Source organism: Salarias fasciatus, chromosome 23, assembly GCF_902148845.1.
Source record: "Salarias fasciatus chromosome 23, fSalaFa1.1, whole genome shotgun sequence".
NCBI classification, from domain to species: domain Eukaryota; kingdom Metazoa; phylum Chordata; class Actinopteri; order Blenniiformes; family Blenniidae; genus Salarias; species Salarias fasciatus.
In genome coordinates this window covers 12534946-12547315 of record NC_043766.1, presented here as the reverse complement: position 1 = coordinate 12547315, position 12370 = coordinate 12534946, and the positions used below count along the sequence as shown (strand labels likewise).

The 12370-nt window shown below is 39.3% G+C and overlaps 1 protein-coding gene across 7 annotated transcripts in view; it reads left to right on the top strand.

The window, feature by feature from the left end:
- The first annotated feature begins 8601 nt into the window (after positions 1–8601).
- sgip1a (SH3GL interacting endocytic adaptor 1a) overlaps positions 8602–12370 on the top strand; it is a 49414-nt gene continuing 45645 nt past the window's right edge. For 3 of the 7 annotated variants that reach the window (XM_030082620.1, XM_030082619.1, XM_030082616.1), the window contains exon 1: positions 9232–9687. In XM_030082620.1, coding sequence (XP_029938480.1) covers positions 9678–9687 — 10 coding nt within the window. In that variant the 5' untranslated portion in view covers positions 9232–9677. Of the gene's footprint in view, positions 8644–8730; positions 8828–9230; positions 9688–12370 lie in introns of those variants that run through there. The other 4 variants (XM_030082621.1, XM_030082617.1, XM_030082622.1 and 1 more) reach the window with 4 other exon arrangements.

The window sequence follows — 12370 nt, the reverse complement described above, 5'->3', positions numbered from 1 at the left end:
ATTACCCGCTGCAAAGACATGCATGTAAATCCCAATTCCAACTGTCATTAATACATCCTAGAAAGTTTCCGGAGTGTAATTTGTCATTTTGTTTTCAGTCTGTATCTCAGGATATGTGTTGAGTCTGTATATTATGCTTGTATAGGCTAAAGACCTTTAAAATAATCAGTTCTTCACTTTTTCATGGCTCTGTCTGACATGCAACCTGTGATTGTCAATAGGCAGGTACAGTTTTTCAGTCTGATGTGAAGAGCTCTTGAATCTCAAACTTTTTTTTATACCTTCACCTATTTTAAGATGCTTTATAAATCATTGGCCTAGATAAGTGCGTCATTGGGAGGCCTATCTGTACGTCATAACATCTACACACATAACCCACATTAGCGACATTCCTGTGGGTGTCCAGTCAAGCTGGAGAGAGCCGGTGAGCAAGCGTAGGCACTTCGCTACCTTTTTACAGCCATCATCCAGTATTGCACAGAGTTTTTCTTGTGTTATGAGGCACAACGTTGAATGATTTCATGTTCATACCTTAGATTTAGATAGGAGTTACATAAGAAAATGACTTCTAAGGGGTATGGAGCACCCTCTAAAGAAACTGTTTTGCAACGTATGAATCAGATGAAGGCTGAATTGTTGTAAAGAACAATAAAGATCTATTTATGAAGATACAATAAATATACAAAGGTATAAATAAAGCTGTAAATACAGATACAAAGAGGTAGAATTAAATACGTTTTATTTCTTCCTGGTGTTTTTCATTCAAGTGAATACAGATTAGCAACAGTTTTATTTTAACATTTTTTTTCTTCTTTATTCTGTTTGTTTTATGTCTGATATAAATAATAATCAAAAGAAGCTGCCACACTTCTATAAATAATAATGAGTGAGTGTACTAAATAGCAAAAAAGTGCTGTGTGTGTGAGAGAAACATCTTTAAAGTACTCCTTTTGAAATTCTCTGCAGTGCGTTCATGTGGCTCCATTCTGTCATCTCAGCCTGAATGTCCAAAGCACAGTACGGTACTTTAGGGAGTGGCCTAATTTAAAACGCTCCACTGTTTATAGATTTAAACTGATTGTATAGCGAGTCTGGTCAGTGTTTATTTAGGCCTGCAGCCTGTGTGGAAATGGTAATTGGTTTGAGTAAGAGGGACTTCTTAGACTGGTGTTGACATTCTGGAGACCATTAGGGAGACCACAGAGCGGACTGGTGCACTATCAGAAAGATGAGCTAATTTTTTCCATCGCCTACTTTGAGGCTGCAAGGAGAACCTCAGTTTCAGAGGGGGCATGTGACAGGGCCTTTACTCAGGATGGGGTCAGAATCGTTCTCTTGGTATTTGCTGTTAAATGGGCGTTACAGACCAGAAAGGCAGTGGGAAAACTTTAGTTCAGTTATTAAGTTGATATCTCAAGTGGGTATTCATTTTATTCATTGTTAACTGTGTCTTGAGTTAACAAACTGTATAAACTGTACAAGAGTGTGTTATCCACCCAGCCATCCATCTTCTATACCACTTTTATCCTGTGCAAGGCCGAGGGGAGCTGGAGGAAATCCCAGCTCACTACGAGCCACAGCAGTTTAAAACTGGACGGCTCACCGGTGCATCACAGCACAAACACAGAGAGACAGACAACTACTCACACTCATATTTACACCTATGTGGAATTTAAGGGAAATAAACCAGAGCACCTGGAAGAGACCTATGCATGCATGCATGTGAAGAACATGCAAACTCCACACAGAAAAGACAGTTAATGACTACTCAAATAAGACAGGATGGGAGGTTTTTTTTGCAAAACAGCAGTATGATACAAACCTAAGCAAAGTCTTATTTCATAGGGGTGCGTATTTGTGATAGACCCCCACCAGACAGTCAACTGGCGCTCAGTCTCATTGAGTAATGAGGAAGTGTGCGCTGCCCACAAAGATAACTTTGTTGCTGGATGTGGTGTGTCCTTATGTTTGTGTGTGGACGTGTACCTTCCTGGGAAGGAAGTAACTACAGTGACCCGTCTGTCTTCTGGGCAGTATTAACAGACAGCGAGCATCAGGAGTGGCTGGGTGGCACGTAGGCACACTACATGGCACACTGCCATTGCCACACCTCATTGCACTGCATGCCTTCCCCTGCCACTTACTGGAATGTTGTTTTGATTTGACTGCACTCACAGCTGCCCAGTCGGTAGGTGGGTGTTTCTGTGTATGTCTAATGACTGCTGCCTAATCACCATCCCTCATCAAGGCACTTTGAGGGTGGGGAGAGATTGAGCAGGATGGAGATTTACGGAGATGTTTCTTCAGCAGTGTGGAGGAAATTACAGCAGGCCATGGGACATGAGACGTGATCACTGCAAAATGAGCTCATGAAGATATTTTTGGATGCAAGTTAGTCAATCAAATTCTCTCAGAACTCCAGAAAATGGCACCGTTTTTAGATTCAGTCACAGGGGTGACGTGTAGAAAGAGGCTTTGCATATTTATAACAGGTTTCCATGTGCTGCAAAAGCCATTCACAGATTTGTTTTTCACAGTAACCAGTAACTAGTTGTTGCAGGAAAAAAGCTAAACCAAAAGCACATCAGTGTAAAAGTTATTATGTGGAGACAGGTTTTTGCGATGCATCATTTTGCTTTTTTTTTTTTTTTTTTTTTAACATGAACATGATTAAGGGGAAGCATGAACATGACAAATGGCCTTTCATTCTGTGATAATATGCAATTTAACTAGATGACTGCAGTTTTTGAGAGGTTCTGGCATCATAGTTACTTCTTTTTTATTTTCAATAGATAATTGAAATGACAAAATATTTCTGTTTGTATAATATATTCCACTCAGGCAAAAAAATGAAAGGTTACTGCTTAAGAAATCATTTTGAATTTACAGAAAGTGAGTAAATTGTAATTCTAGTTTTAAAATAAAATAATCTGATCCTGTGTAATTAGGTTTTATCTTTGACTGCAGTATAGATATTATAAGGTAATAACTTATAATGTAGATATTAATATAGTTGATTGGCTGGCAGCTTGTTTCAGTAACAGTTCCACTTTATCTGAAGATATTTTCACCAATCTTCATTCTGTCTATTGATGCAGCTCGAAGAATTGAAGGGTCTGGTGAGATTAGAGGCCCACATCATTAAATGATTCAGATATTTCTACTTTTTCAAAGTTCCTTTTTATATGCACAAATGGACCAGTAAGCTTTTTTGTGGGTTGGTTAACAGCGCTGATCTTGTCAGAACAAACTGAAATGTGTTAGACCAAAATGGCAATTCACACCTTACCCTCAACTTGGCTTTTAAAATGGCACTTTCTTTCATTTAATTCACTACTAACATTCATGGTTTTAATTTTTATTGTAGGTTTTTTTTCATGTTTTAATTAGTTTTGAAACTGTAAAATGAGCAAAAAAAAAATCCATTGGTAGGTTTCAGTAAATGGAGAGATGCAAGATAAATGTGTGTAGAAAATGGAAAAAGGTGATTTGTAGTGAAAAAGACAGTTTCAAATTGGTCTCATTCACTTTTTTTACAGTTGCTTTTTGAGAGGTATAGCATGTAAATGCAATGCGAGTACTTCGCTCTCAAGTCTTTTGGTCAGGAAAATGTTCACAGTTTTGAAGAGTCTTTTCTGCTCTGAGGAGAAAGTGAAAGGAATGTTTCTTATTCTGCTATTTTAATCATTGTGTCCAACTATGCCACCATAATGCCCAGTCATGATGATGATAGTAATAATGATAAGTCCCCTTTTCAGCAATTGAGCATTTAAACACCTCTCACTTTCAGGCCTATGGGGTCTTTTACTGATTGTTTTTTTTTTTTTTTGTGAGGAATTCACATAAACATGAAAATTTTTAATAGACCAGAGCTCTGATCTATTCTCAATAATCGTGAAGGTTGGCTTATACTTGACTAAGTCCTGGACAGTTTTGTTGATGCTGAGACTGTTGATTAAGATCATTCTTGATTAAGATCATTCTTTACATGTTTTTGAAAACATTTCTGTACTCTTTGAACTTGAGCTGGATAGATGGGATCATACCAGTATGTTTGTGTGGGAAAGGAAAAACACTCTGTTTTCAACACATAAAGTATTTTATCACTGTGTTTTACATATAGTATATTACTAGAAAAAACAATTCTATGAATAAAAGACTGATGTATTGACTGAGTGGTTAATTGATTGAGCCTCAAGCAGGAATCAGTGGATTGGGGATCCATGAGGAGATCAAGCAGTGTCTTTACATGAACAGCAGATGGCGCCAATACCATGTGCATCTTTTCTTTTTAAACTGTAAAACAACTTAGTTTGATTAATTTAATCGGTTGTTTTTCCATGCTGCATGACTTTAAAGATGACTGAATATTTGTCTATCACTTTTTTTAAACTGAACTGACTCACTATTAAATATTAATGTAATGCAAAAAAAAAACAAAAAAAAAAAACAACAGCACAACTGTTCAATATAGTATTGCATCTCCAAACCCACATACAATTGCAGGATGTTGAAACATTTAATTTACAAATGCCAATAAGTATTTCATTTACTGTCCAGAATAAATAAATGAAGTGTGAGTATTTCTTTTTACGTCTCATTGTTGCAGCAGAACACATGTTGACCTTCAGTGCCTGAAGTCTAATCACAGCCTCCTGTGTCACACTGCTATTTTCTACAGGTTGTGCGCCTTAACTGGTGCACTTGCAGCTGCTCTTGCCTGTCCTGTCATTGGTACCAGCATCCGCCAGTATTGTTTTAGAAGCTTAGTAAATGTTTATTGCTCAGCCCTTACTTACTGTTTCACTTCTTCTGTTTTCCAGAAGGATTGTTGATATCCTTCACTCAATCATCTCCCTTTACATTGTTGTCATTGACAGGATTGAGAGAACAGGGGTCCATATGGCAAGCTGGAAGTGACCTTGGAGCTGTGTACTGGCTGGTTCGGTTCCTTTGCACATACAGTAGGTAAAACACAATTTATTTACAACAGTACATCGCTTCTTCTGCATTGAGAGAGTTAAACTTGAAAATAGAAAGGACCATAGGACACTTTATTTAAGCTGTTGTCATTGTTGTCATGAGGTAGATCTTTACTGTATGGACAAATGTGTATTCTTGTAGGTCTTTGTCCCTAAAGTGGATGATTCTTTGTTTGTTGTGCGGTGGAGTATATCATTCACTCAAAAAAGTATGATTTATTATGGAAGATGGGACCAAGAAAGTTAGAAAGCTGAGGTAGATTATACGTTCATCTGATATTTGGTACACCTCATATATTTCCTCAGCATTGAATGTTGAATCCACAGTCTCTTTTCCCTTGATCTTTTTCCTCACTAATTCAATTTAACCTCTGAAATTGATCAATGAATTATTTTTTTTAAAAAATATGGTCATTATGACCTTATTTTTAATCTGTCTGAGCAGGATGATTGGATTAATGTTAGCAAGAGCTTTTTTTAATACGTTTTCTATAGTGTCAGTTTTGACCAGGTGAAAGCATCAATATGTTATTGTTTTCAGCACTTGCATCTTTTTCGGAGGTTAATATTATTGCCACACAGTACATGCATCACATGATGTCTGATGGCGGCAGTTGTTCAGTTCACGCTCCTGCTTGATGCTGAAGTTCATTACGGGAAACACTGTTATTAATGCTGATGAAATTAGATGTGACTCCCTCGAGACATGTGATCCTTGCTTCGTGTTTGATACTTCAAATTTACCCATAGATATACAAAACTTCCACTTTGGTGGAAGCACAACACTCTTTAGCATTCTCTCAAAATTATAGGCAATGTGAAACTCTTAAGTGTGCAATTTGTTCCACATAAAAAATATGTCATCATTAGCTTCAATCAATCATCCTCAGAATTGGTAAACTGTTTCTTAACCTGCCTTCTAGCAATGCAAGTTGTTTTCATCAAGGATTTTCGCATCTAAACATAATTGCAAAGTAAGTACAGATATGATCCAGTTTCTCAGCCCTTTTGTGTATTCACCTGTCAACAACAGCGACAACAGAGACATTTGACTCAAAGCCAACAGTGGATCAGTAGATGGAATCAGTTCACAAGAGATTCAACCAAGGACAAGACGTGCATCTCCAGCAAGTTAAAATGGAGAACAGTGAGCGAGATGCTGAAAAGGGCCAAACATCTCCAGTACTCACCTGAGTACATCACTAAAACTTTGTGCGAACCTGACAACAATCCAGTTTTCCATTATCGTCATCCTGCAGTTTCAAGTTTCTAAGTAAAAAAAGAATGTATATATATATTTTTTTTTCCCCCCCGAGGTTTGATTTAGTCTGTTGCCTGCCATTTATTTTATGATGCCCATTTGCATCTGTGGACACTTGGTAAAGTTCATTTGTACGAGTATTTAATGTACAAATAATTTTCATTAAAGATTCTGTCAGCATTATTTCAAATATGGATATGTTTTAGTAATTCAATTAATTTGTCTAGTTGTAAGTTAAGAAAACATTGCTAGACTTCTTATTCCTGCAGAGATGAAAAATTGAAGCAAAAAGAGAATGTTAGTTCAGCTGTTGATCACCGACTGGTGTTCAACAAATACCTGTTTATCTTCTCAACCACTGAGTGATAAATCCCTTTTTTTTCCGTAAATGACCAAGTGCTCATGTTTTTTTGTTTACATTATTTCATTCCAGTAGCTTCAAAACAGAGCTTATAGGGCATTAGGCTTTATTTAGCAAATCCCCTCCCTTCCTCCTCCGTTATTCTACAGTCCTCCACTAGTTGGCATTTTAGCACTCATCAGAAGAATATATACATCCTAACATGCCACATTTTACATCAAGGCCAAATCAGAATCTTGGTAAGGTCAGTCATTTTTCTGATCCAGTAAATGTGCACATTTTTCTTTTTTCCTCAGAACTGAAGCCATGACACCAAATCAGTGTGAAATATTTGTTATGTTACTCAGTGAACAGTAGATGTCAGTACAGGAAAAGATGCAACTTATGAGACGTTAACTAGGTTGAGCAATGGAGAAGAAATGGAAGAAAAAGAGGGAAGAGAATGCGAATAAAGATGTAGAATTACACAGAGGATCTGTGAAGGGGGGTGGGGGGTCACTAAATACAGCTTTGCACTGGCTGAGACTGTGTGGACCGGCCAGAAGTAAGTGAATGGGGGTGGGAATCCTCTGTTTAGGAGCATCTGCTGTTGTTAATACAGAGGAGCTAAGCATTGAACGACAGAAGGATGAAAGGAGGGAGGAGGCAAGTGACAGAATGAGCAACATGGAGGCAGCATGACAAAAATAACTCACTGAAAGCAAGAAAAGAAGGAAAACAAGAATAAAAGGAGACAAAATTGGATTTGTGAAAGAGAAGCATTTGATAGAAACGAGCTCTTGTTTGAATTGATGACTTGAGAGGTTTCAAGGATGGATGAACAAAAAACACAGATTCATCCTTCTGGAAGTAAGCTGTCATTAACTATGGGATTTTTCCAGATGCATACAGCATACAAAACACATACGCATGAATGGTTTATGAATGAAGACAATATGTTCTTCCTGCTTCAGAGCACAATATTTCTTTACACAGTCTACACAGTGACCAATGTTATTGCTTTTGTGATAACTCTCTAATATGTCTGTTAATCATGAAGAATTACAGTCTGTGTAAGAAGAATTGCATACCATAAATTTTCTAACGCCGTAATTACTCTGGACTAAACATTGTTTGTGTGCTTGCCTTACAGTCATCACAATTCATATTGAATTGTCTAAGTCATCTGTGGAAAAACAGACAGGGTAAATGCTGTAATTGTCCACAAGTGGGTTTATCGGTGTCACTTGTGTGAACAGTTTGTTGGATGAATACTCAGACTTTAAGTCAATGGATACTATCTTTATAATACACAGCTTGTTAAAGCCACTCTTACTGTTGTTTTATATCCTTGTCTTTTGATTGTTTGCTCAACTAAGAATACATACAGAAACTATTATCTCAAGAGCTCACAATATTGTTTACAGTCCATTTAAAAAACTTGATGTAGAATAAGCAGATATTAATGCTGTTTTGAGTAGAAAATTTTAAATGATATATTATTTTTTCGTGATTTCTAAAATTGTACTTAGCAGGTGAATATAACAGATATTGCTGCTATTATCATATTCAAGAAATAAAACCACTGCTCTATTAACACTGGCACTCGAATCAATAGACAAACTGGTTGACATTAGCAGTTCATTCAAAAGATTTTTTTTTTTTCTAGAAGTGTCATTCACTGATTCATCGGTTGTTTTCCTGATTGCCCACATAAACATTCATTCAACCCCCAACACCCACCCACCCTGTCTATCCACCCCTTCTCATAGAAAATTAATCACCACGCACACCAACACAATTGCACACCCCTCTTCGGAGGCTGGTCTTGTCCTCAACCCTTCCTGTTTGTTGGTTGCAGCTGTAGCCTGCGTTGCCATGACGTCACGTTGATTGATTTCAGCCCCGGTGCGGGGACTGAAAAAGGCAGCTGAGTAAAAGAGACGGGCAGAGAGGGTGAGGTGGGTGGGGAGCAGAGGGGGAGAGTAGGTGAGAAGAGCAGCGAGGGAAGCCATAGCGATATTCCACTGAACACGGGACAGAGGGGGAGGCACACAAAGGTAGATACTACAGAAATAGACACTATAGTGGACAGTCTAATAGTGTTTTGTTTTGTTTTGATAGTGTGCATGTGTTGTCAACATAAGCAGTTAGCTGATTCTCACACACACACGGTTTTGTTTGTAACCGAGTAGTAATTGTCATTTACCACTGGGAAGACTCGGCTCATAGCACTGACATAAGGTAGGGTGAAGGGGAGGGGTGTGTGTGTGTGTGTGTGTGTGTGTCTGTGTGTGTGCACCACATTTCTGTGTTTTTCTGGTGCATGTCTGTTGACTTTTGTGCCTGTTTTTGAATCTATAAAGATGCATGTGTATTTACTAGACCCTCGCAGTTATTTGTCAAGTAAGAGGGGTTGACTAGCGTCGTCCCAGTCTGTAGTGTCAGGAGATTCAAGCTGTAAGCCATGTGACTCTGGAAAGACCTGCAGCGATTGGCTGAAGCTGTCTGTGACCTCAGCAGACTGCCTCCGCCCCTCCCCAGCGCTACACCCCCCTCTCCACATACACACACACACAGACACGCACTCATGCACACAGGCAAACACCCCCCTCCCTCACGGTCTCTCCGCCTCCCTCTCCCCTGTCCCTCTCCCTACCCAGCCTCTGTTATTTTTTTCTCCTCCTGTTAGCTTTTTTCCCAACCTCTCAGCATCCTCAGCTCTGTGTAGGTTAGAGCCGCAGTAGCAGCAGCAGCAGCATCCATGGCTTAAGCTCGAACTCTGATCGACAGCTAGTCTAGCCCCTACCCCTCCTCTTTTTTTCTGTCTCCCTCTCTGTCTCTCTCTCTGTCTCTCTCTCTCTCTCTTTCTCTGTGTATGTATATCTCCCTCCTGGGCTCGTTGACAGGAGACCTCTGGGGGTGTTGGAGATTCACAGTTAGCCAGGGCGTTAGCCACTAGCACACAGCTGCTCTGCTGTCCATCAGTTCTACAGTATATCTGTAACCGGGGGCTTCTTTTCTTCTCCCCCTCCCTACACATCCTGCTTTCATTTCAGGTTCCTTGGAGTTAGAGGAATGCAAATCTGCAAACATGATGGAAGGTAATATATTTTTCAGTATTACTACTGTGCTGTCCCCTCCTGTTTGTTATTCGGGGTAATCCTGCTTTATGTCCTTGTCCTACAGTGCTTGATCTGCTGGCTGGTGTGTTTGTTAGTGTGTGGATTTGGGAGGTTCAAATGTCATAAGCTGCCATGCTATTTTAGGTCCATGAATCTCAGTGACTTGCATGTTATTCCCAGGAAAAGGACACCACCACTGAATGTCTTCCACACGGGCACAATGGCAGGACTAATTGAAGCGTGTGCACCTTTGTGAATGTGTGTGCATTTGTCCGTGCACCCCCCTCACCCCCCTTTTTCCCGCTTCTCATCGTAAAGGATTATTTGGATTTAATGTGCAGGAGGGCTTATGTGCCCAGCTGGCTCACTAGTATGAATTCTTTTTCTCTGGTGTTTTCTGAAGCCACTGTACATGCTTCTCTGTGCAGTATGACTTTGCTGTGTTGCACACACCACATCGCTGTTTAACCCAGCACTTGTGTGTGGATTACCTTCTGTACTGCGGAGTGCATACCTACATATGCACCCACCCATGGCTTCACTGATTCATCCCTGTCAGCTTGATTGTAGTGATAAGGAGGAAAATTGCAGATTATTTTAGCATCGTGTCCCTTTAATTGATGACATCATCAGGGGCCGGACGGCGATATTGGAATAATTCCCTGTAAGATTACAGATGGCACACACAATCCTTATCCATCCAGCGTATCTCTTATGTTATATCCATTATGCTTCCCAAATATTCAGTGCTTCAATATCAGTTATATCACCGGAACAACTTAAACAATGAAGCTGACTTCTTTTCAGAAAAACCTTGACTTATGTAAGATTTCATGGGGAGCATTCTGAGGCTGTGAATATAGAAAGCGTAACTCCTCTGCAGAATTAAAAGGAATACATCCATGATAACAATGCTGTAGAGCTCATAGATGCGAGATGATGTTCAAACCGGTTCATTCCGGTACATTTAGTAAATGAACCCAGTGCCAGTGTCTCTGCTGCCAAGCGAGAATATTGTCAGCATGTTGTCCAGTTGTATGTCTGTGTACTTTATTGAATGGGTGTACGTGTGTCTGTCTGTATGTCATATCATAGACGTTTGCATATGTTACTGTCACCTGCTCATTGGCAGTGGCAAGGCGTTTTCATATAGAAATCTGTAAAAATTGTTAGTAGTTTCGATTTTTGTTGTCGTTTTCTTAATAATGCATATTTTTCTGTTCGTCATCCAGCTGCACCTTTTGTTATAGTATTTTTTTTGTCTTTAATTCAGACATCATGCTAAAAACATTTGATATTGTGAGTTGAAATCCATGTCACACGCAGCTGTACTTTAGATCTGCTGAACCTAAAAATGGTCTAACTGTGTCATATTCAGGTTACTATAATTCGGAGATCATAATTTGACAGGAAGCCTACTTAAGGTTATTTGATTATAGCAGTCAAAGTATATTGAAGCAACTGGCCTTGCTGGTACAATAGCAGTGTCCCTTCAATATTTGGTTGTTGTGTGTTGCTGTATTGCCTTTTTATGAAACACAGGTGTCACCCTGACAGCATGAAGCAAACTGCAATTACACTTACCATTACCAGAGACTGTGACTGTCACACATGTCATTATACAAATGTTTTCTGTAGGCTGTGATTTATCTGATGAGTAACCTTTTTTGTCCTGTTGAGTACATAGCTGGTACAGAGTTGTTTATACCACATGGATTATTACATTTGAGCCTCATAAAGTCATGCTTCACACACTAGACGACATAGCAGCTAAACATAGAGTCAAATTTGCTTTAAAAAGTGTTTTCACATGGAAGTATTTCTGTGTGTACTTTAGATCATTTCTTTTTCTTCTCTATGCCACAGCAATCTGGCAAAACTGTGTTTTAGTCAGTATTAGAAAATGATGCAAACTCCCAAAAGCAGTGTTGCTCACAAGATCAGGTCACAAAATTGATCAGTTTGACCTAAAAGTACATTTTCCAGTAACCAACTCTCCCACTGTAGATGAAAAAAAAAAGGAAATGATGGGCCTTTCTAATACTCCTCCTTCTCTGCAAGTGTGCTGACCTGTCATCGACTGCATTTGTCACGAGCCAGGTTGTTAGGTAACCGTTGAAAGCAGGAAAAAAGAAAACGTCTGCAAACAGCCTGCCTTCCTTTAGCATGGCTAGCACAGGCTTAGCGTGGGCTGTGTGAGGCCAGGATTACATTCAGGTGTTAAAATTGGATGCTAATCCTGGTTAGCTCTGCTTTTTAAAGCCCAATGCCATGGCCAGCATGCTTGTCTCTGAGTAACACAGGGCAAGAGATGCAGTTGCTGCTTATTTGTAATGTGCAGTAGGAAAGGCCAGACGTTCAGTAGCGTCATGTCAGGTGACAAGTTCTCACACCAAATATAGAAGACAAAATAAATCAAAGAAATTAATGTTGCAAAGCAGCTACGTCACAAAACATTAGACTTGCTTTTTCCATGTTCTAATTATTTGTGAGTCAGACTCTTCTTGAGTGAATAGACCGTTTTCCACCTCTCACACACCTAGCATTTTGGACATCAGGTGGTCATGTGTGTCAATGTGCATCCATGGCAGTTGTGATTTGTTTATTAATTAATTTTTGTTGACTCTTGTCCTACTGGGTGACACAGGACGAGACAGTTTTT